General features: G+C 34.2%; 1 protein-coding gene across 1 annotated transcript in view; it reads left to right on the plus strand.

Moving 5' to 3' along the window:
* Positions 1 to 447: 447 nt before the first annotated feature.
* LOC129228709 (uncharacterized) overlaps positions 448 to 21,675 on the plus strand; it is a 68,490-nt gene continuing 47,262 nt past the window's right edge. The window contains exons 1-7 of the mRNA XM_054863393.1: positions 448 to 514; positions 9,174 to 9,256; positions 10,086 to 10,295; positions 11,655 to 11,924; positions 16,018 to 16,217; positions 16,292 to 16,441; positions 20,710 to 20,836. Coding sequence (XP_054719368.1) covers positions 495 to 514; positions 9,174 to 9,256; positions 10,086 to 10,295; positions 11,655 to 11,924; positions 16,018 to 16,217; positions 16,292 to 16,441; positions 20,710 to 20,836 — 1,060 coding nt within the window. The 5' untranslated portion in view covers positions 448 to 494. The remainder of the gene's footprint in view (positions 515 to 9,173; positions 9,257 to 10,085; positions 10,296 to 11,654; positions 11,925 to 16,017; positions 16,218 to 16,291; positions 16,442 to 20,709; positions 20,837 to 21,675) is intronic.

The raw sequence follows: 21,675 nt of genomic DNA on the forward strand, positions 1-21,675 counted from the left end.
CAACACTGAAAAAACAAACGATTTTTTTTTTTTGTGACAAAGAGGATTAAATAAAAAGAATTTTAGGCTTTAGGTAAAAACTTCGACTTAAATTAGTACATTTGAGATATAAGGAAAACTTTATATTGTAAACACTAAATGATTTTGGAATCTTAAGAAAACTTCGAGATAAAGGAATATTCGAGTTATCGAGAATCGACTGTATTTCAATTATGAAGTATGTAATCAATGCTGACCTATTTGCATGACTAAAATTTCATCAGCAATTTAAACAATAGAAAAATATTAACTTTTACTTATTGTTGATAGTTATTAAAAGTGATACACATCAATACTTATCTCGAAAAATTCTACCTTTGAGAGAACACTTATCTTTTGCAAAGTTTTTCCGATAAATTATTGTTACGATAATCTTAACAATGCATGACTGAAAATTGCAATCAAGTGCCCTTACCATAGTCTCCTGGACAAGTGGGCGTGCATTTAGGAGAAATATGGCGCGCTTTTGGATCGGGTAATGTATTCATTTTCTTAAAATCAAAACCCCTTCTTTGAAACAATTTCATTGCGTTTTGAAATAAGAAATTTAATTTAAAACGTTCTCTTTCCTTACTGTTCTAAATTTTTAGGCTTTTGTCGTCAAAACTGGCATCAATGTGAAAAGCAATCAAAAACAAATTTTTATTCGAAGCGTTATATATTATAAACTATAATTTGACAAATTATTAATGTCGATTATTATATACTTCCGTATTCCAATTTATGCTATCTTTATAATTTGCTTAGTTTGAAAAATTCCGTTTTTTTTTTTTTTTTTACAAAATATTTAGTAACATGAATGTTTGAAACGACGCAGTGAAATTTATTAAACTAGTCGCGCCAAATAGGCCACTGAAAAATTCCCAATCGTTCCAAAAAGACTGTACTACGTTTGTATTTTGGAATATAAATACATTCCAAAACTTTTGCTTGTATGAGTTTATAAAGTGTTAAACGTAGTAGTAGCTTACATAGTTTAAGATATTTTTGTTACTTGATCCTCCCACTAATATTTGTACTTTTTTTTTCACTCTTAGTATGTTTTGCACGTTAACTTATCTTTTTGTATTTTTTTACCATAATCTTCTCTTTGTGTTCTGATTTTTGTGTAATGTTCAGTTTTGTTTAAATATGTAAACTAATGATGAAAATCGTAACTACGCATTTTCATTATGGTTGATGCATTAAAAAGCTTTTCAGCAACGAATATGTAGAGTAATGCACAAGTTTTATAGTTAACATGTTTTTTTTTTTTTCTTTTTGTAAAAATCAGTTGAAAAGAAATTTTATTTGAAATGAAATGCGATATTTATAATAAGTTACGAAACAGATACAGTGAAGCACCGTTTATGCAGTTTTGAAAGTACTGTATCAAAAAAAAACGTATAATAAGTATACGTTAATGTGTATAAGGCTCGGCAGAGACAAATTTTTAAAAAGTATGAGTGATAAAAACGTATAATAGAGAAACGTATAAGCGTGTTGCTTTATTGTAATTGTGATGTTCTTATACTATTTATACAATCATTAATATACCAGTTTGAAATTCTGTTTCTAACTTATTTGCTTTTTATTTTTTCTTCCCCCCCCCTTCCCCTCTCGTTTTCTTTAAACGAAATACTTAAGAACATGGTTGATGAAGTTAATATCGTGATTATTTCAAATAAGGCACAGGTACTGAGAAATGACCAGTCTTTAAAAACTTTATACTAACTTAAATTGCATCGAAAACTTTTGTTTGTGAAAGTTTTATAATGTTTTGATCAAACATAGTAGTGACTTTTACATTTTTACCATGTTTTTTTTACCTCGATAATTCTAAAACAAAATATTTGTACATGTTGCTTTCACTTTTGTCTTCTTTTTCTTAGTATTGCCACTTTTAATGGATTTTTAGAGTTTTTTTACACAAATAGACTAATACAGTCGATCATGCTTATAACGAGCTCGAAGGGACAGCGATATTTGCTCGCTATAACCGAGTGCTCGTAAAAACGAGGTTGAAAACTTCACAAACATTCATACACATTTGCTCTTTGTTATTATTATTTTTTACTTCCTTTAACAAAAAAGGAAGTATTGTATTCGCAAAAAAATTTTCACTCAAAAATCGGCCTTAACTTCCATTTCGCTCACCCCTGAATGAATGCTGAGCTTTTTTTTCAACCCGACAACACGTGAATAAGTGCCTAAGAACGTATAGACCACCGAAATATCCATTTTGACAATCCCCGAGTTAATTACAACGAGTTCTCTCGTAACGTTCGTATGTACGTATCTATGTACGTATGTATGTCGCATAGCACAAAAACGGTATGTCATAGAAAGTTAAAATTTGGTAGGTAGACTCCTAAAGGGGTCTAGTTGTGCACCTCCCTTTTTGGTTGCATTCGGATGTTTCTAAGGGGTCTTTTGCACCTTTTTGGGAGGAAATCATTGTTAATTTCGATGCAAACTCAAATGGTGTTATAATTTGGCGGACACTTGGCAAATACATCGTCAGTCTATTGGTCGCCAAGTTTTGTCACCAACTTGGCGACAAATTTGGAGATTTTTTTAATTTATTTATTTATTATTTTTTTTAATTTGGTTTCAAATTGGCACTGCTGGTGATATTTAGAGAATTAACAATTGAATCACATTAAAATTGCCAATAATGGGGAAGTAACATTAAATTGGTGTAAAAGGAAGTCATGTGATGCACACATCAGCTCGTTTTTCATCATTTCTGGTAAATTTGCTTTGAACTGCCTTACTGCCTGATCGTATCTATCTTGTGAACCCGAAAACAATCTCCACTTACATCTCTAATTTCAAAGAAATATAAAGTTTATCTGCATATATAAAACCATTGACAGTTGAAGGTGATTCATCTTCAAGTTCTTTACATTTGTCATTATTGTATGTCACTTTTATCATTAGTTTTTTCATCTGCATTTGTTTAAATTTGAGCAACAAGATCCTCGGAAATATATGTCAGAAATCAAAACATTTTCGTCAACAAATATATGACTTTCGTAGCGGACAGGAAAACCTTCCATCGTGCTAAAAGATAGAGCGAAGCCTTGCAGGCGTTGCGTTACAAGAAGAAAAATAATAACTTTAACTTTCAATTTAGAATTCCATAATAGGAATTTAACAAAGATCGCGGAATAAGTTTGGAGTAAAAAAGGCGCTTGATATTTTGGTGATTCATTGTAAATAAATGTATACGTTTATGTTTTTTAATTCTGCGGCTTAATGTTTTTATTTATTCAACCTTCTAATTAATTGTTTGGTATTCGATAATAATAATATTCAAACATCAACAACTTTCAAATGCTTCTCCGTTCCACAAGTTTAAAGAAAGGACCGTCGTCATCTTTTCTCAAGATTTATGACTCATCACTAACTTGCAATTGACATCAGAGCGTCAAAGGAATTTTTCTATTATAGAATAAGCAGAGTTGGAAGTCATATCAATAGAAATTTTATGAACCTCAGAAATATTGCTCGCTTTAAGCGGGATTTGTTCGTAGAAAGCGAGTTATGCTCCCGCAGACTTAACATTGCACAACCTAACCTTTCTGATTTCCTTGCCAAACCCAGGTTATCGTTAAATCAGGACTCGTTATAAGCTAGTTTAACGGTAATTTTCGTTAAAAATCGTAATCAATCATTGATATTATGATACTTTTAAAAATGCTTTAAAACAACGATTATGAAGAACAATATACAATATTATTGTTTTATATATTTTAATAATTATATTACATATTTTAATGTTTATTATTTATATTGTTAATGTTTATTGTTTTATATATTTTAATGTTTATTAAAATATTATTGTTTTAAATTTTAAACTGATGCACGAGTGTGTCTACTAGACTCCAATATATTCAGACTTACTTTCCGCAAAAATTAAAAATGGGACAATCTTTCGACACTTATCTCAGTTTGCACTTTTCTTTCTTTTTCTTTTTCGTGATACCTACTAAGAATAAATCTAAAGTGCAAACGAATTTGATATTCGTTTTGTTTCAAAACTGATAACAAACGAAAGATTAAAACACGAGATAGTGTGAACAACAGTTTCAGTTGAAGTTTTTTTTTTTTTTTTTTTAATCTCTTCTATTATGCTGCAGAAAATTCGCATAGAATTTCTCAGTGGTGTTTAATTTTTAATATATATTCTTTTATAAACATTAAAATCTATATTATTTTTCTCTTTTCACTAAAACAAATCAATGCATATATATCAGTTTGAAGCAAAACAAGATGTTAGCCTTTTTCCTATAGTTCAGGGAAAGACATACTATTTTCTATTTAAAACGCATTTGAGTTCCGTTGATATATATTTCCCAGTCTATCGTTCACCCAAATATTTCTTAAAATTTGTGTAGAAACTGTAGATTGTTTAACAGAATGTTTTGAAGAATATCTGAAGTTATGAACAGTATTTAGACTGGAGGTCCCCTGATTAGGATATTTTATGTTAATAAACTTACAAGTATCTGAAGAAATCATGTAACTAATTGTTAAAAAAGTGTTCGGAAGAAAAAAGTCTTTTTTTTTTTCTTTTCTGCTTTTGATGCCTTATACATATACATTTTAGTCTTCGTTCTAATAAATGCTTTCAAAACTGAAAACTTAGTGTATCGTAAAAAAAAAAAAACCCCAAAAAAAAAAATAAATGACTGGTTGTAGTGTGTATTCTTTAGCAAATAAAAAGACCACAGTTGCAGCTGATTCAGACCCAGTTCCACTCTTAATCATCATCAATTTCTTGCATTGTCTCCTCAAAAGAAAGAAAATTAGATGCAACTGAATATCAGCGGTTGAACTTCATCGTCTCATGCAGATAACTTTTATATCGATAAATCAAACCTTTACTTACACCTTATACACTGACCTTTGAATATTACGACTTCAATAGAATGAAAAATGTCTTTTGTTATCATTAACAAACGTCCCTACAAAAGAATAAATATATATATATATATATATATATATATATATATATATATATATATATATATATATATATATATATATATATATATATACACATATATATTAATTTGAATTTTTGGCATCTTGAATTCAAATTATGTTTTTCACAATCATGAGCGTGTATGTGTATGTATGGGCGTGTGTGTTTGTGCAAGCACATCTGTGTGTGTTTGCGTAGGCACATGTGTGTGGGTGCGCGTGTGTGTGAGTGTATGTATGCATGTGTGTGAATGTTGTGTATGCAGTGCTGTGCGTGTACGCGCGTGTGTGTAGGCGTTTGTGTGTGTGTATGTAGCCGTTTGTGTGTGTGTATGTAGGCATGTGTGTTTGTGTCTGTGTGCAGGCATAAGTGAGTGTAGGAGTGTGTGTATGTGTAGGTGCGTGTGTGTACGTGTGTGTATGTATGCGTGTGTGTGTGTAGAATATGGACGCAACCTGGACACGGTTTTCGCAAGAGGGGCAGCATCGTGAGGCGGCCGGTCGACGGTGATGCTGCAGAGAGTGCTGGCGGGAAAATAAAATCAGCGTATTATCAAAAACAGTCAAATGGGAACAATAAGCAATCATGATTGCTCAATACATGCCATTGAATCGAAAACATAATACAGTACAATCTTGTTTATACTGACTGATTGGAACCAAAAGCAATCCGAATAAAGAAAAATCGAGAAAATTTGGGCGACTCAATGGACGCCGGTTAATTTCATCAGCCACTTTAATGAATCAATTTGTTAAAAACAGAATAAAATCTAGGTTTATTGAATTAGCCGCTTTATTGAATGATCCGCTTTACAGAATCGAAACTGTTTAGAACAGTCGTGACTCATATAAGCTGCGGCCACTGTATAGGTAAAAAGCTGTAATAGGTAAATTTCTTAAATAAACAGTCTTGTTTTTATTGCATCAAAAAACAACAAATGTCATCCTTATATATTATTTCTGTAGCCCGTTTTTGGTTTCTACGCCAGATTTTCCTCAATTCTTGACCGATTTCTCTGATTTACACCTTATTTTAAAGCTTATCGTGCTGGCTACTGACGAAAAATAGACCCATAGTCTAAAATTTTTTTTTCTACCAAAAAACCCGTTTTAAAACACTAGAATGAGGTTTTCGGTTAAACTTATAACTTTAACTTGCACTATGACCGACACAGCTGAATAGCTTGATTGGCAGAGCATTCTCCTGGTAACCAGGAGAATGAATGTTCGGGCCCACGTCCGGACAATCTGCATCAAAAAATTAGAGAAATATCGCGCATTACATGAACGCTTAATTAAGTGAATAACAAATTTGAGGGAATAGAGTAAATAAGAAGGAAACGCTTCTTGCTGTTATGAAAACTTGATGTAACATTGTGCTAAATTACTTCTGAATAGTAAGTTTTTTTTTTTTTTTTTTTTTCAAAAAGACTTTGGCTTTGGTAAGAAAATTAAAGCATAATCTAAGCGAAAATATAACTATCAGGTTTAATATTTCAGACTACAATAGAATTTTTTTTTTTTTTTTTTTGTTTAGAAAAAAATAATAAATCGTATATTGAAATATATATTCTTCGAATGAGTTTTTGACTCTTTGTACAAATAGAAAAATTACTACCTCAATTTGAAGGATAAAATATATATTTTTTCTTCTTTTTGCAAAAAAAAATAGCTTATCGCATTTTTTCTACATTCGAAAAGCTACGCTTAAAAAAGAGCATAGTTCTATTTATTTTGCATTTTAACCGTGCTGTTAAATGATGAACACGTGCTGCCATCTAAGTCATAACGGTTCAAGCAGCCTGCGGTAACAAATTGTAAATATTTTCAAAAAAAACATTTCTCTTTAATATCTTATCTGATATATTATTCCCCTCTCATTTTAAAACTTGTCCGGCTGGCTAATGACGAAAAATAGACTTACGGTCGAAAAACCAAGTTTTCGGAAACACCTCTTACTGTTTCAAAACCTTGATGCAGCTTGAAGTTCTTATGCAGATTTTTTTTAAAGCAAAATTCTAATACAATTTTCCAATTTTTTACGTCGCTTTTGGCAAAAAAAATAAAATAATATCCTGTGCGCGTGTGTGTGTGTGTTTATATTTTAATAAAGCTAAAAAGCACTGAACTTAGTTGTTCGGTTAAACTGATAAGTTTTTTTCGGTAGAGCGTTCGGCTATAAAATATCTGAACTTCGAACAAGCTTGGGTTATCCGACATAATATCAAATTTACATTAATATTACGCATTATATGTACTCATAACATACACACGTAATAAAATAAATGCAGTGGGAATGCTACTTGGTGTTTCGACTCCTTTATGCAGGCTACAGTTATCATTCGGATAAGTTGACTGTTAATCGAAGGGTGATCTTTTTTTTAAGCTTTAACTACATCCAGACCACTCAGCATAATGTAAGCATAAAAAAATATTAGATTTACCTCAAGGAAATCCTTTTTTTGCAGAAAAACATTTTCATTGTATGCTGAAATGTAGATGTTTCTAACAGCAGTGTTCGACTTTTTGTACAAATGAAAAAATACTACGCCAAATTAAAACTACGAGTTTCACCCAGTAAACTTTATTTTTTTTTTTTATTCGCGCGAATACGATATAAAACATTAAAATTATTATCAACTTCATTAGTAAGAAATCATTTTCTACTCCTCTGCTTTCTGCTGAAAAAAAATACATTTTGTCTACGTTCGAAAAATTACACTTAAAAAATGACTCAGTTCAACTGGTTTTGGTTTTGAATTTAAGTGTTCGATTAAAAGAGAAACATGTGCGGGCATTTAAGCCGTAACGGTTAAAGCGACCTTCTATGTGAAATAGTTCAATATTCAAAGGAAAAAACACTTATTTTCAATCTAATTTATTACTCCTCTAGAATGTTTGTTTCAATCGCTACGTGAGATCTTCGTCATTCTTTATCAAATTCCATGCTTTACGAATAATTTTGAATGTTATCATGCTGGTTAAGGACAAAACATAGAAGCATGATCTTTTTTTTTTCCGGCAAAAAGCTTTTTTGCGGTTTTTTACTACGCATTCCTTCAATGAATAGCTTTCGAAAAAAAAGGCGCAGTTGCTAGGTTTGTTGGGGTGTCGGGCTGTTAATCAGAATGGTGCCAATTCTAATCCGTGCCAATAAATATCTCTTTAATGTTCCTTTTTTTCCCGTCAGATGCTCACATGGGCAGGACTGTATTTGCCACAACCTGTTTTTTCACTTGCACAATTATTGCTTTTTCACGAGTCACTACTCAGCCACTCTTTTAATGATATTTATGTTTGCATTGAAAATACGTACAACCAAAAGGTTGGTACAACCAAATATTATAACGTTGTATTTAACGAGGTTTTGTTGCTGATGTCTTTAAATTACATGCCTTCTGCGCTTACTTTTTTCGGTTCTTCTTCATAATGTTCTTCATTTGAAATTTTTAAAGAGCGAAATGCCTTATGAAATGATTCGAAGCACAGTGCGGAGTCCCGCACGGGTCGACTAGTTATTTATAATTCATCTGCAGTGGTGTGGGATTGACACTCCACAAGTACGGTGTGATGTTTGTTAGAGTTCTCAAATTTACTGTACAATCTATGCAGAAGTTGTATGTTTAAGAATAGCTCCACTTACTTCTTATAGGCGGCGACAATAGCTGAACCTCATCTCAACAAAGAGGGCGCTACAGGGAACCACTGTTTCCAAAACGTTGCCATTTATTGGTGGATGCAGGGACTCCGTTCAGCGCTCTTGCGGTCAAAATGAGCGACGTCCAATCAAAAATAAGCACACTTTGAAATGTTGACATTGATTGGTGGATGCATGAGCTGCATGGGTTTAACACAGAAAAGTCACAAATTGTCAAGACCCGTTAAGCGTCAGCGCCATCTAGTGAGGTCATAGTTAAAGCAAAACCAAAAGCGAATGTTTCGCATACTTATAGCTCCGTTGGTGCAATCATAATATAAAATTAATATTTAAGTGAACAAGTTTTTTTCTTAACTCTACAAAATTCATCCGGATTACTGGATATCCGAATAAACGGAAGCCCGGAAAACGAGATTTTACTGTATCTAAAATTATATATAAGACTTATATTTATGTATCTTGTTTATTTTATATAAGCTTCTAATCTTTACATTGATCTTTTCAGGGCTGTGCTATTTACATTCATCATAAATGAAGTCACTTCATCATTTAACGATCAGATCTGCACCGTCGTAACCGAAAATATAGGTAAGTAGCATATAGGCTGCGTTCGGAAAGTTGAGTATGTTTTTTCTCTGACGTGATGTTCATCGCAGCGTGTTTCAACTGGCAACAAATTCAATGTAAAAAAATTCCGAAACGTTACTGAGTACTTCTGTGTTACGTTTCATGATTTTAAAGGATTTTATCCACTTCCTGGAAAAATCAAGTGTCACTGTCAAAAAGTTTCCTATATTGATACAATGCAGACTTTTCACGGTTCTGAAAAATATTTTTAGCTTCCAGTTTAAAGATTAACTGAGCATATTTATAAAGTGTTTCGACTTCAGGTCACTTACGGCCCGTTCATGCTAATTTATCTACCAAAAAGAACGAATAAGTATGGACAACAATTGCTTTGCAAAGAAGTAAAATTCTCGCTACTTACTTCCAATTCTAGCTTAGCTTTGGCCATGTTTGCAATAAGGCTCTTGGAAATTCCTTGATAATTCAAGAAAAAATACAAATTCAATAATTTTGTGCTGAACAGTAAAGTAAGAAATAACAACGTCAAAAAAGCACAAATTGCAGATTGCTGCAGACACGTGTTTCGGCATTACAGGAAACACCCTTTTCAGGTAAAAAGTAATGAGCTTATAGATGAAAAGACATCCAGCAAAAGCTCAGTAAGAAGCCTACTCCGCAAACACTGCCAGAGTTGTTGACTTCGAGGGAAAATGGCCAACTTCAACTCTGATCCTTGGAATTTTAAACCTTCGACTCCGCTGTCCTGATAAACACTAATTACTTTTTAAAAAATGTTTTGCAACACTTTATCTCTCAACGGATTATATATTTCTCGTTTTTTCTTTTCTAGGTCTCATTCCTCCTCTCCTCCCTACCAACTTCGCCCTGAAAGGAGAGAGAATAAATCAGAAATTGAATGAGACACAGTATGAGGAGATGTACTTCGATTTCAGCAACTCTAGAGCAAAATATGTCGTCCAACTTAGAGGACGGGAATACCACGCGCTTTTTGACTACCAGACGTTACAAGTAGTGAAATACCAAAGGCGGCATCCTGGAAGTAAGTATAATAAATTCAAAATGGCGTTATTATTATTTGAGAAAATTTGTTGAAGTATGGGTCAAATATATTTGAAAGTTATTATTGAATTCTGATTTACGACAGGCAATCTGTCTGCAATGACCAGAGCCTCCGAGAGCCAAGACCATCCTAGAACCTTACTTTCCAAAAAGAAAAAACGAAAGTATATACGCAATAAATAAATAAATGACTGGACATTTAAAGTTTTGAAGGTTTTTTTAATAGGGAGAAGATTTTCTTTCCTTGTTCCTGTTCCCTTTCTGCAAGTCCTGCTCATCTTCTTGCTTGTATTGGCTTCTCATGGAGGCAGCTGTGCGATGAGCAGGATCTTATGTCATTTTGGTCTCCGTGCTTGATTTCCCGCATTAAATTTATACAACCCCAATTCCGATATGAGTCCCTCACAGGACCGGACCCATAGTTTCCGACTAGTCTATCTTGGCCTTTCTTCGGCCCTGATCAAAAAACACTTTTAAAAAATGAGAGGGAGATAGAAAGAAAGATGAGAACAAGAGAAAAATACGTAAATTAAATCATGTTAGCTCGTAAAAAAATTCATTTAAAAACAAAAGAAGTTCTAATGTTTGAAAAAAGTTCATTTATTTTTATGATAATTTTTGTCATTTATTTGTTACTTATCCCCCCCCCCCCGGGTGTAGGAATGCCTACACCAGGTTCAAAAGATCCCGACGCGCTAGATCCTCGTAAATAAGATCCTGCTCATCGCACAGCTACCTCCATGAGGAGCCAATACAAGCAAGAAGATGAGCAGGACTTGCAGAAAGCGAACAGGAACAAGGAAAAAAAACTTCTTTCTATTTAAAAACCTTAAACACTTTAAATGTCCAGTCACTTATTTATTTATTGCGCAAATACTTTTTTTTTTTCTTTTTGAAAAGTAAGGTTCTGAGATGGATGGAATATTTGTGCCTGAGTACTTGTGATTGTAGGTTTTAGCAGAGCCAAAAATCCACATTACTGTTGAAAAACCTCTGGCTAGTTGATCAGGGGTAGTTTTTAATGTAGGTCACGACTGAGAGTTGGTGACTTCAAAGCATGTGCTAACATTTTTTCAATAACTACTGTTCATTTTTGCATATTGAACATATCGGCATTAAAGTGTTAGAACTTTTAGACATGCTAACAGAAAAAAAACATCATTCTCCTCGAAGTTGAAGTTCATGGTAAAACTCCTATCTGTGTGAACATGGTACTTACAACCAAAGACCAAGTAAAATTCTTTTTTTTTTTTTTTTTTAAAAAGTCCCCATCTCTGAAACAGTGAAAGATAAAATGTCATTCAAATAAAATATTCAAATTACAAACTCCATTTTACAGGTGCCTTAAAGTACGATCCAGAGTCTTTCAGTTGCAAAGCTATTAATATGGAAGATGACAAGGAAGTGAATGATTTGTTTGGATTCCAAGATCTTGCAAAGCCAAGGATGTACACCTCAGATCAAGTGCTTAGGTTTGGCGGTCCTTACCAGTATGCTTTTGTATCAAATGAAATATTGCCTGATCGAGGAGTCAATGTTAATAACTTTTATGCATGTATTTATGATAAAACTGTCGACGCAACAATCAAGGCAAATTATTCCTTTACTGGTAAATATATATTGTATCTTGTGTTTGTTGTTTTTTTTATGTAAAGTCTTGACAAAAACAACAATTTAATAACTTTGTTGTTTTGGAGCTTGACTTTGAATTGACGTTATTGTGTATTTTTAGTCAATTTGCTATTAGAAAAAAGTGCTTATCAAAGATTGTATATGTATTGTTTCTAAATTCAATAAATGGGTGAGATGTCTCATTTCGAGTGTGGCGGTTACACTGTAAAAAAAAATCCTAAACTTTACTGAGTATTTCCGTGTAACGTTTCGGGATTTCAATGGTTTTTATCTACTTTCTGGAAGAAGCAAGTTTTCTTGTCAAAAAGTTTTCTGAATTACTTCAAGTCACACGAATGCAGACTTATCCATGGTGAGAAAAATATTTTTAGCTTTCAGTTTAAAGATTAACTAAGCGTATTTATAAAGAGTATCGGCTTCGTTTCGATTGCGGCCCGCACAGACTGATAAGGCGTCCAAAGGGCGCAAATCAGTCTATGGACTACGTAGCTCTGCTTGCCAGACCTGCGGGCGAGATAATAATACTTGCAATTCTTTCTTAGCTTTGGCCAGTTTAGCAATTCTGCTTTTGGAGCTTTTCTGGAAACGTAGGAAAGTGCCAAGCTATTATATTATACCTACATAAGTTTACTCTAAAGTTCCAGGGACATGACTGGATCAAAACGGGAAGATTTCTGAATATTTCAGGAAACTTCCAGGATAATTTCAGGAAGGTTACTCAATTTTAGCGGAAAACGTTCCTGGTTTTTGTAAGATATGTTTCTGGAAGAAATTGGGCACATCAGCTGCCCATTATTTTCCCGGAACGTTTCTGAATCGATTTTACTGTGTACGGTGGACTGGCGGAGATGCCCAACTAAATGCTTAGGGTCAGTGCTTAACTGTCCCTGAAGTCCCTTTGATGGGGGAACTTCCCGACATTAAAAAAAAATAAACCATAAAAATGGTAGTCGCAGGAGACTTCGGGGTGCACTGTAAAAACGATTCAGAAACGTTCCAGGAAAATAATAGGCAGCTGAGGTGCCCACTTTCTGCCAGTAACATATCTCGCAAAAACCAGGAACGTTTTCCGCTAAAATTCAGTAACCTTCCTGGAAAATCCAGAAATCTGCCCGTTTAAAGCTGTCGTATCTCTGGAAGTTTAAAGTTATCTTGGATAGGGGATAACATTACAGCTTGGCACCTTCCTTATTTTTAAAATCAGTACTGCAAGTATGGCCAAAGCTAGGCTAGAATTGCATGTAAGTATAAAGCACCTCACTTGCTCGCAATTCTTGCAAAGCTACGCAGTCCATACTTATTCGCTCCCTTTGGGAGTTTAATCAGCATGGACGAGCCATAAACGATCTGAAGCCGATACACCTTATAAATACTCTCAATTAATCTTTAAACTGGGAGCTAAAAATATTTTTTATAACAGAGAGAAGTCTGTATTCGTGCGACTTGTAGCAATTCAGGAAACTTTTTGTCAATGATACTTGATATTTCCAGAAAGTGGATAAAAACCATTGGAATCCGGAAAGGTTACACGGAAATAGTTAGTAATGTTTCTGATTTTTTTTACAGTGTGTTATGTCATGGTTTGCGTTGAAAATGATTGACTGTTTTTATGTAATGTTTAGTGTTCTGTCTGAATTTTATTAGCTATTTTTTTCAAAAAGATCACTATTAATATATGCATGTAAAACTTGTTCCATGTTTCGAACAGGTAAGAAGATGGTAAGTATCTTCGAAAAGAATATTTTACGAATTGTTTTGAAGGTGCTCAAATAAGAGCCTACCATTAATTTCGTTAAAGTATGCAATAAATTAAATGATCAGGTTATATACGAGGGGGGACCCAAAAGAAACCGGACTAATGGTGCGATGAAAATCCTAGATGTAGTAGAGTGTTCTCCAGCTAGATGGCCGAAGTAGAGACCTTCACAAACCAGCTGTACAAGTGGCGTCAGTTTAATTGATAACGTCTGATCGTAGGGTTGGTTTTCTCAGGTGTTGTTTCTTTCCGCCTGCGAACTCATTATGGCAATTTGAAAGAACAAACTGTAAACTTGAAATTTTGCTTCTCCTACTTGAAATGTCGGCAACGGATTAACTTACCAAATGTTTCAACAAGCTTTCAAGATCGATGCTATGAGCCGTACATAAGTTTTCGAGGGGTTTGGGCGCTTTAAACGCGGTAGCATGAATGTTGAAGATCATGCTCGCTCTGAGAGCCCTTCAACGTCCCGAAATGATGAAAATGTTGAAAAAATCTGCCAAAAATCAACGAGAATGGTCGTTTTACGATTGGCGAAAATTTAGAAGAAACAAGAGTGAGTTGGAGCTCGCTAGAGCGATCGGAAGGATGGTTCCTTCACAATGATAACGCTCCCGTACATACAACCTTCACTATTAACCGCTAATTGGCCTCTCATCGGTGGCCAACCGTTCTTCGACCCTCGTATTCGCCAGACCTAGCCGCCTGTGATCTTTTTCTGTTTCCGAGGATGAAAAAAATCTGAAAGTGAAGCGTTTTGATGATGTAGAGGCTGTGAAAACTGCTTCGCAATGGGCACTGGACATGGTCAAAGTTAGAGAGTTCCAGGGGAGCTTCTAACAGTGGAAAAAAAGAATTAATAAGTGTATTGCAGCTAAGGGTGTACACTTTGAAGGAGATTAAAGAAATTTTTTGAATAAACTAATACAATATATATTTTACAACAAAAATCCGGTTATTTTTGGGTCCCCCCTCGTATTGTCAGAATGGTCGAGGCCCGCATCTCTAAATAAGTCTTTAATGCCTGACCAATTAGTGCACGGAGAAAAGACAGGCCAAATTGATGGCATGGCAGAGAAAGACCTTTTAGTTTTGAGACATAAGAACGGGATGACACCAACTAGGAAAAGGCGAGCCAAAAAAAGATAGATGTATGGCATGGCAGAAAAAAATCATCTAGTTTTTAGAACTAAGGACTGGATAACACGAACAGGGAGAAGGCAAGTCAAATCCATAGAATAAAGAAATTACGTAGACATGCTCCGCTATACAGTAAAACATGTAAAGCTGACCAACCTTGTAGGTTGACAACCTTTCTAAGTTTCCACCGACCTAAACTTTTTTCAGGCATGGAATTAGCCCTTATCATATAAATCAACCTCTGTAAGTTGACCACCTGTTTAAGTTGACCACCAAAGTAGTGCACCGCAAGTGGTCAACCTACACAAGTTTCAATATACTAAGAAATTGAAGCCGGAAGTTGCACCGCTGTATCCCAATATCCTTAGTTTCCTGCTAAATATCTTGAGATACATTTTGATTCAAAATGTCCCATTTGATGAATCTCAATTGGTTGTTAATTTAAACTTAGACATTGTTGCAAGTTTATGAAGCACGTTTTTAAAATTGCATTAAAACATGAATTAAAATGCAAGCCAATCCGCCATGTTATCATAACCCCACCCATTATTGCACCGCTGTATCCCATAATTTTGGCTTCAATTTCATCTCTTTTTTACCACAGACGGCACCTCACTATGTAAATTTCTTTACTCTATGGCCAAATCTGAAATGTATTATGGCATAGAAAAAGATCTTATAGTTACACAATAAAAACAATTCAGAAACGTTCCTGGAAAATAATAGGCAGCTGATGTATCCAATTTCTTCCAGTAAAATATCTTGGAAAAATCAGGAACGTTTTCTGCTAAAAGTCAGTAGCCTTTCTGAAATTAACCTTGAAACTTTCTGAACCAGTGCGAAATCTCCCCTGTTAAAGCCAGTAATGTCTCTAGAACCTTCTAGACAAATTAAGTAGGTTTAGGGTAATTGATTAGAACCTTCCTGACTTACCAAGAAGACTCCATAAAAATCAGAGCGCTCACGGCTAAAGTTATGCAAGAAGGAACCAAGCCTATCTCTTACCTGCAATTCCTGCCTTGCACAGTTGTAGCAATTCCTTGACTTTTTCGCTCTCATTGGGAGCTCAGTCAATCTGGACAGGCCGTAAGCAACCTTAGGCCGATACATTTAATAAACACGCTCATTCAAATCTTATCTGAAATTATCTGAAAGACTTTTAAATTTTCAGGTTTTAAAGTTGCCCCAGCAGGTGGCACGCTAGAGAAAGTTGTTTCTGGAGTTGAAGGGCGTGGTCTTTTATCAGTTCCAGTAACGATGCGAATGGAAGGTGTAGAGACTGATGAAACTGGTGATGAGCAACCTTTTGATGAAACAATCAGCGTTTCTTGGTTTGAAGGTGAACCAATATTCAAGCAGGGCACCTTTCAGGTCAGATTGTTGACAGTGAAAATTGAAATATTTTTTCGAAACTGAGAAAATTTTCATATTTGTCATTCTTTCAGATTCCACCTTTGTTGTACTGCGACCAATATAGAGGACGTAAAGATAAAAAGGATTTCCCAGACGCCTTCAGTACTCGAATTCAACGGAGCTCGTTTGCCATTGACTCGTACGGAAACCTTACAGCGAACGAGACCACAACCTTTGAGCAGGTTTTTACATTACGTGAAATACACTGCCAGCTCAGTCATTTCCAGCCGAGGACTGCAGTTTCGTGCTTATTAGCACTCAACTAATAAGCACGAAACTGCAGTCTTCGGCTGGAAATGACTGAGCTGGCGGTGTATTTCACGTATTTTTGCTTTAGCCCTGGCTAATGGGCGGTAATTTACTGAATATACCTTGCCTCGCGTTCAATCTTCGAGTTGAGCCGAACCATTGCTTCGGCCACTCGTCTGGTCTGCTAATTCTATATTAGCTACCAGTTTGTTTCGCACTCTTGGCTTCCTTAAGAGGTTTTCCCATCTCCAGCTCAGTCACTTTCCTATGCCAGGCTGTTGAGTGCTAATAAGCACGAAACTGCAGTCCTCGGCTGGAAATGACTGAGCTGGCGGTGTATTTCACGTATTTTTGCTTTAGCCCTGGCTAATGGGCGGTAATTTACTAAATATAGGTTTTTACATTATTTTGCTGCATATATTAGGCTATGTAATTAATTGAGTTGTGTGAGTATTAAGAAGCAGTCTGTAAACTTATTCAGTAAACTTAAAGCGGTTTAATTTAGAAGCTGTGCGAACAATGGGTTTAGAAACATCTCCTTTTCTCAAAACACAGAAGTTAATGAATGATTTCTTCAGAAAACAATAAAACGTGATTTTGGGAACCGAGAATACAAGCAATATTTCTGAAAATTGTCATCACTTTTCAAAATACTGAAGATTATCAGATATGCTATGTAACATGTAAGACGAAAATTAAAAAGCCAGTTACCTCAAAATGTACTAAATACACCATACTTTGAAATTCAACAAGGGTGTCAATTCACAAAATATGAAAAAATAAACCATTATGCATCGCAACAAAATTAAGATTGATGAATGAATAATCAGTCATCATTAATTGTTTCTTACATTTGTATAAATATTTTGGTAGTTATGTTGCCAGTTTAAATTTTTATGTTAATATTACTTATTAAGTCTATGGGAGCATAACTCGCTTTAAACGAGCGAACCTCGCTTAAAGCGAGTAATATTTTTGTGATTCATAAAACTTGTATTGACTCAAAATTTACCAAAAAGGTTAAACTGAACAGATTCAGTTGGGTTCAATTTAACCTTTTCAGCTGGAAAAGGTTCAGTTTAACCTTTTTGGTAAATTTTCTTGAACTTTCTAAAGTCAACCAAAGTTAGTAATAAATTATAAACCTTGAAAAAGGAGATGACAGCACTTTTTCTTTAAGAAAGGATAAAGAAAATATTGGAAATAAGGAATAAAGACTTACACTTCTTCAAACTACAGTGGCCACAGTTTAGTTGAATCACGTTTCTTCTGAACATGTTTAATTCTTCAAAGCGGCTGATTCAATAAAGCGGCGAGTTTAGTAAAGTTGGATTTTGTCCTGTTTTTGACAATTTGATTCATTAAAGCTGTTGGTTCAATTAATCACTGATTCAATTAACCGGCGTCCACTGTAATAGAAGCCTTCGTTTTCGCCTATAAACCGAATGTTCGCCTTTCTGTCTCATCGTGACCAAACAGTAGCTTATTCTCACTTTATTACTCTAGTGAGAAATTTTATAACTGTTGATCAAAACTGAATGACGTTTTGTACTTATTAATACGCTTTTATTAGCTTCACCTGTATGTATGTATGTATGTATGTATCTTGTAACGGAATCTTGCAGCTCAAATTTCGCCCACTTCCTTCGATCGGATTCTTTTGAAATTTGGCACGCGACCTCAGACCCGATGACAATGCAATATTCTATAATCAAATTAATTAATTAACTCTTTTAATTGTTATTTTCCTCCAATTTTAATCAATATTTTGGCATAAATCCAACAATGTGAAAAAGGAAAATTAAAAAAAAAACATTAAAAAATGCTCGCAAAAATTATTTAAAAATATCTACAAAAACCTTTAATTTTTCTGTATCAGACAAAATTTGTTCCAATGTTCCAAGGTAATTAGAACGTGAAATATAATTGTTTTTAATTAATTTCATGCCAAAATTTAGGCTTCAATTGGAAATTCATTGCCGAACAGACCATTGTTGAACAAAACTTTTATTCAAATGCATCTCAAATATTCAAAGTAATATAAATATGATTTCCGCAAACATACATCGATGACTCACAGTTGCTTCCCATCGGGGTGCCCTTGTCTTAACTTTAAGATATTACCTCGCACTCGTTTTATAAATAATTTCGTCGTCTGCTGGTTCACCAATATAAGACTAAAAAACAGAAAAATAAAATAATAGTTTAAAAAACTGAAAAATCACGCTTTCGTAGCAAAATGAACTAAAAAGTGAAAAATAATCTTTGTATGATAGTAGTTGACCAATCACTTAATTTTAATGTAATACAAAAAAGCGTGGGGGACTTCTTATCAGTTGTCTTGAATTTCTTCCATTTGTTGTCCAAGCAAAAATGTAAATAGACAGCAAGCACCCCACGCTTTTTTGTATTACATTAAAATTAAGTGATTGGTCAACTACTATCATACAAAGATTATTTTTCACTTTTTAGTTCATTTTGCTACGAAAGCGTGATTTTTTAGTTTTTTAAACTATTATTTTATTATAGAGGAAATTTCAATTATTGATCGTTCGTTGCAGGATGCTCAGAATTGAGTGTTACTATATAAAGCTTCTACAGTAGGGTGGTTCAAAAATAGATGTAAAAAAATGTTTCTCCTAGATAACAGGACACACCTCAATATTTTTAGACTAGTGGATAGAAATATACTGGAATAATTTTAGTTTCCTCTTTCAATTGAAAGAGGGTGCTCATTCCCCTCCCCCAAACATCATAAGTATGGGGAGGGGGTTAAAAAATACATTGAACTGAAAAACCAATGCTACATATTATAATATAAGGTGCTGCGATTCTTGTAATAAGCTGTAATTCACCTCCCCTAGTTGTAGATGAGACAGAACTACAAGCTCAACTAACAAAATCCAAATACCGTAACAACAATATACAGTCAACTCTTGATAATTCTTAAGTCCCAAGGCACCGATTAAAACGTTCGAGTCATTTGTAGTTCGAGCTAAAGGAAGTTTCCAAAACAGTCTCAATAGTTTGGGACTCAATGAAAACTTTGAGATAAAGGAATATTAGAGTTATTAGCTTCGAGTTATCGAGATCCGACTATATATGAGTTATATGTTACTGCAACACTTAAAATGATTAATCATCAACGTGTAAATTTCTTAAAAAGAAGAAATTCTAAAATTATTGATCGTTCGTGGCAGAATGCTCAGAATTGAGTTTTACTATATAAAGCTTCTACAGTAGGGTGGTTCAAAAATAGATGTAAAAAATGTTTCTCCTAGATAACAGGACACGCCTCAATATTTTTAGATTTGTAGATAGTAATGTACTGGAATAATTTTAACTTCCTATTTCGACTGAAAGAGGGTGCTCAACCTCCTCCCCCAACATCATAAGTATAGGCAGGGGGTTAAAAAATACATTGAATTGAAAAAACAATGCTACATATTATAATATAAACAAGTAATATGCATATACATTGCAAAAAACTAATTATTTACAAAAAACAGCTAGGGGAATTAAATGTTTCTAAATTTGTGACATTTTCTATGCTAAGGCTAATGTTGAAACAAGGGGTCATTGAGCAGCCTCTTAAAATTTGAGTGAAAAGCGAAAACTTTTACAGCATAATACTATTAGTGAGTCTAAAAAAATACGGGGTGTCCTGGACTTTAGCTGAAAAAAAGTTTTTTTGAACCACCCTATTCTACAGTGTAGACTTCGTTGTGGTTCGATAATGAACTTGAAGCACGTTTCGTCGTCAATTTTCAAAACTAGGTTTGCTAAAGTACATTTTTTTTAACCGCGATTCTTGTAATAAGCTGTAATTTACTTCCCCAAGTTGTAGATGAGACAGAACTACAAGCACAACTAACAAAATCCAAATACCGTAACAACAATATACAGTCAACTCTTGATAATTCTAAGTCCCAATGGACCGATTAAAACGTTCGAGTCATTTGTAGTTCGAGCTAAAGGAAGTTTCAAAAACAGTCTCAGTAGTTTGGGACTCAATGAAAACTTTGAGATAAAGGAATATTAGAGTTATTAGCTTCGAGTTATCGAGATCCGACTATATATGAGTTATATGTTACTGCAACACTTAAAATGATTAATCATCAACGTGTAAATTTCTTGAAAAGAAGAAATTTTAACGTTTAATAACTTACTTACATTTTTCATTACATTTTCTGCGTTTTAGATTCACTACTACCTGGAGAAAAAGCTTGCACGCCGAGATTACACACCAACAAAAGGTGATAAATCAAAAGCCTTCGAAAACTTCCAAAGTTTGGACACAATCAAGACTGTGTGGGACTTCAATGAAGGTACGTTTCAAACAGGGTGTTCGATTTTGCCGACGAACCTTAAAGTAACAAAGGATTTAGAGTAACGGCACCAGTAACAGATCAGCGTATGTTTAACGAACCTTAAAGTAACAAAGGATTTAGAATAACGGCACCAGTAACAGATCAGCATATGTTTAGATTTAAATAATTAGAATTTTAGGCTGGCAAAACTAATGTTGCTGCAACCTTTGAATACGTGCAACCATCTATTGTTATCAGAGTGAATTTTATGACCCAGTTGGTATTTACACGGCAATAGGGGAAGGTTGTGAACAACCACCTTGAGGTCAGCTGGTGTTTCATGATCATTTGAATTTAAAAAGGCTTTAGTTCTAAAAATAAAGAACTTTTGCCCATTTTTAAGAAGGGAATTTTGTCCATGATTCGTCCTTTCCTCATCCTACCTGTTACTGGGTATCATCAGATTTTTTGGTGTCTGAAACTGGGGGTTGGACTTGTTTTTGAAATTGAGCAAATTAAAACAGAATTAACTAATTCAGAAGATCCAGAAGAAGCCAAACGATAGATGAGAAGTTGTTCCATGAGAGAAAATTAGTTTAAAAAGTCTAAAATCATTAAAAGGCTCAGAAGATTGAGTAAACTTGAGAGCGATGTCTTAAGCATGTCTGTTATATACTGGCTCTGTTACCCTATCTTCATTTTCAGACCAAAATATTGATTAAGCCCCTAAATCTCTGATTTATGTTATTTGTCATAAAATGGAATTTTGACTCTGTCTCCGGAGCTCATTCACCACTTCTCACATTGCCCAACGAAAATAAAGAATAGATTACCTCTTTCTTTCGTAGACAGCTCCT

This window comes from Uloborus diversus, chromosome 8 (genome assembly GCF_026930045.1).
Source record: "Uloborus diversus isolate 005 chromosome 8, Udiv.v.3.1, whole genome shotgun sequence".
Lineage (NCBI taxonomy): Eukaryota > Metazoa > Arthropoda > Arachnida > Araneae > Uloboridae > Uloborus > Uloborus diversus.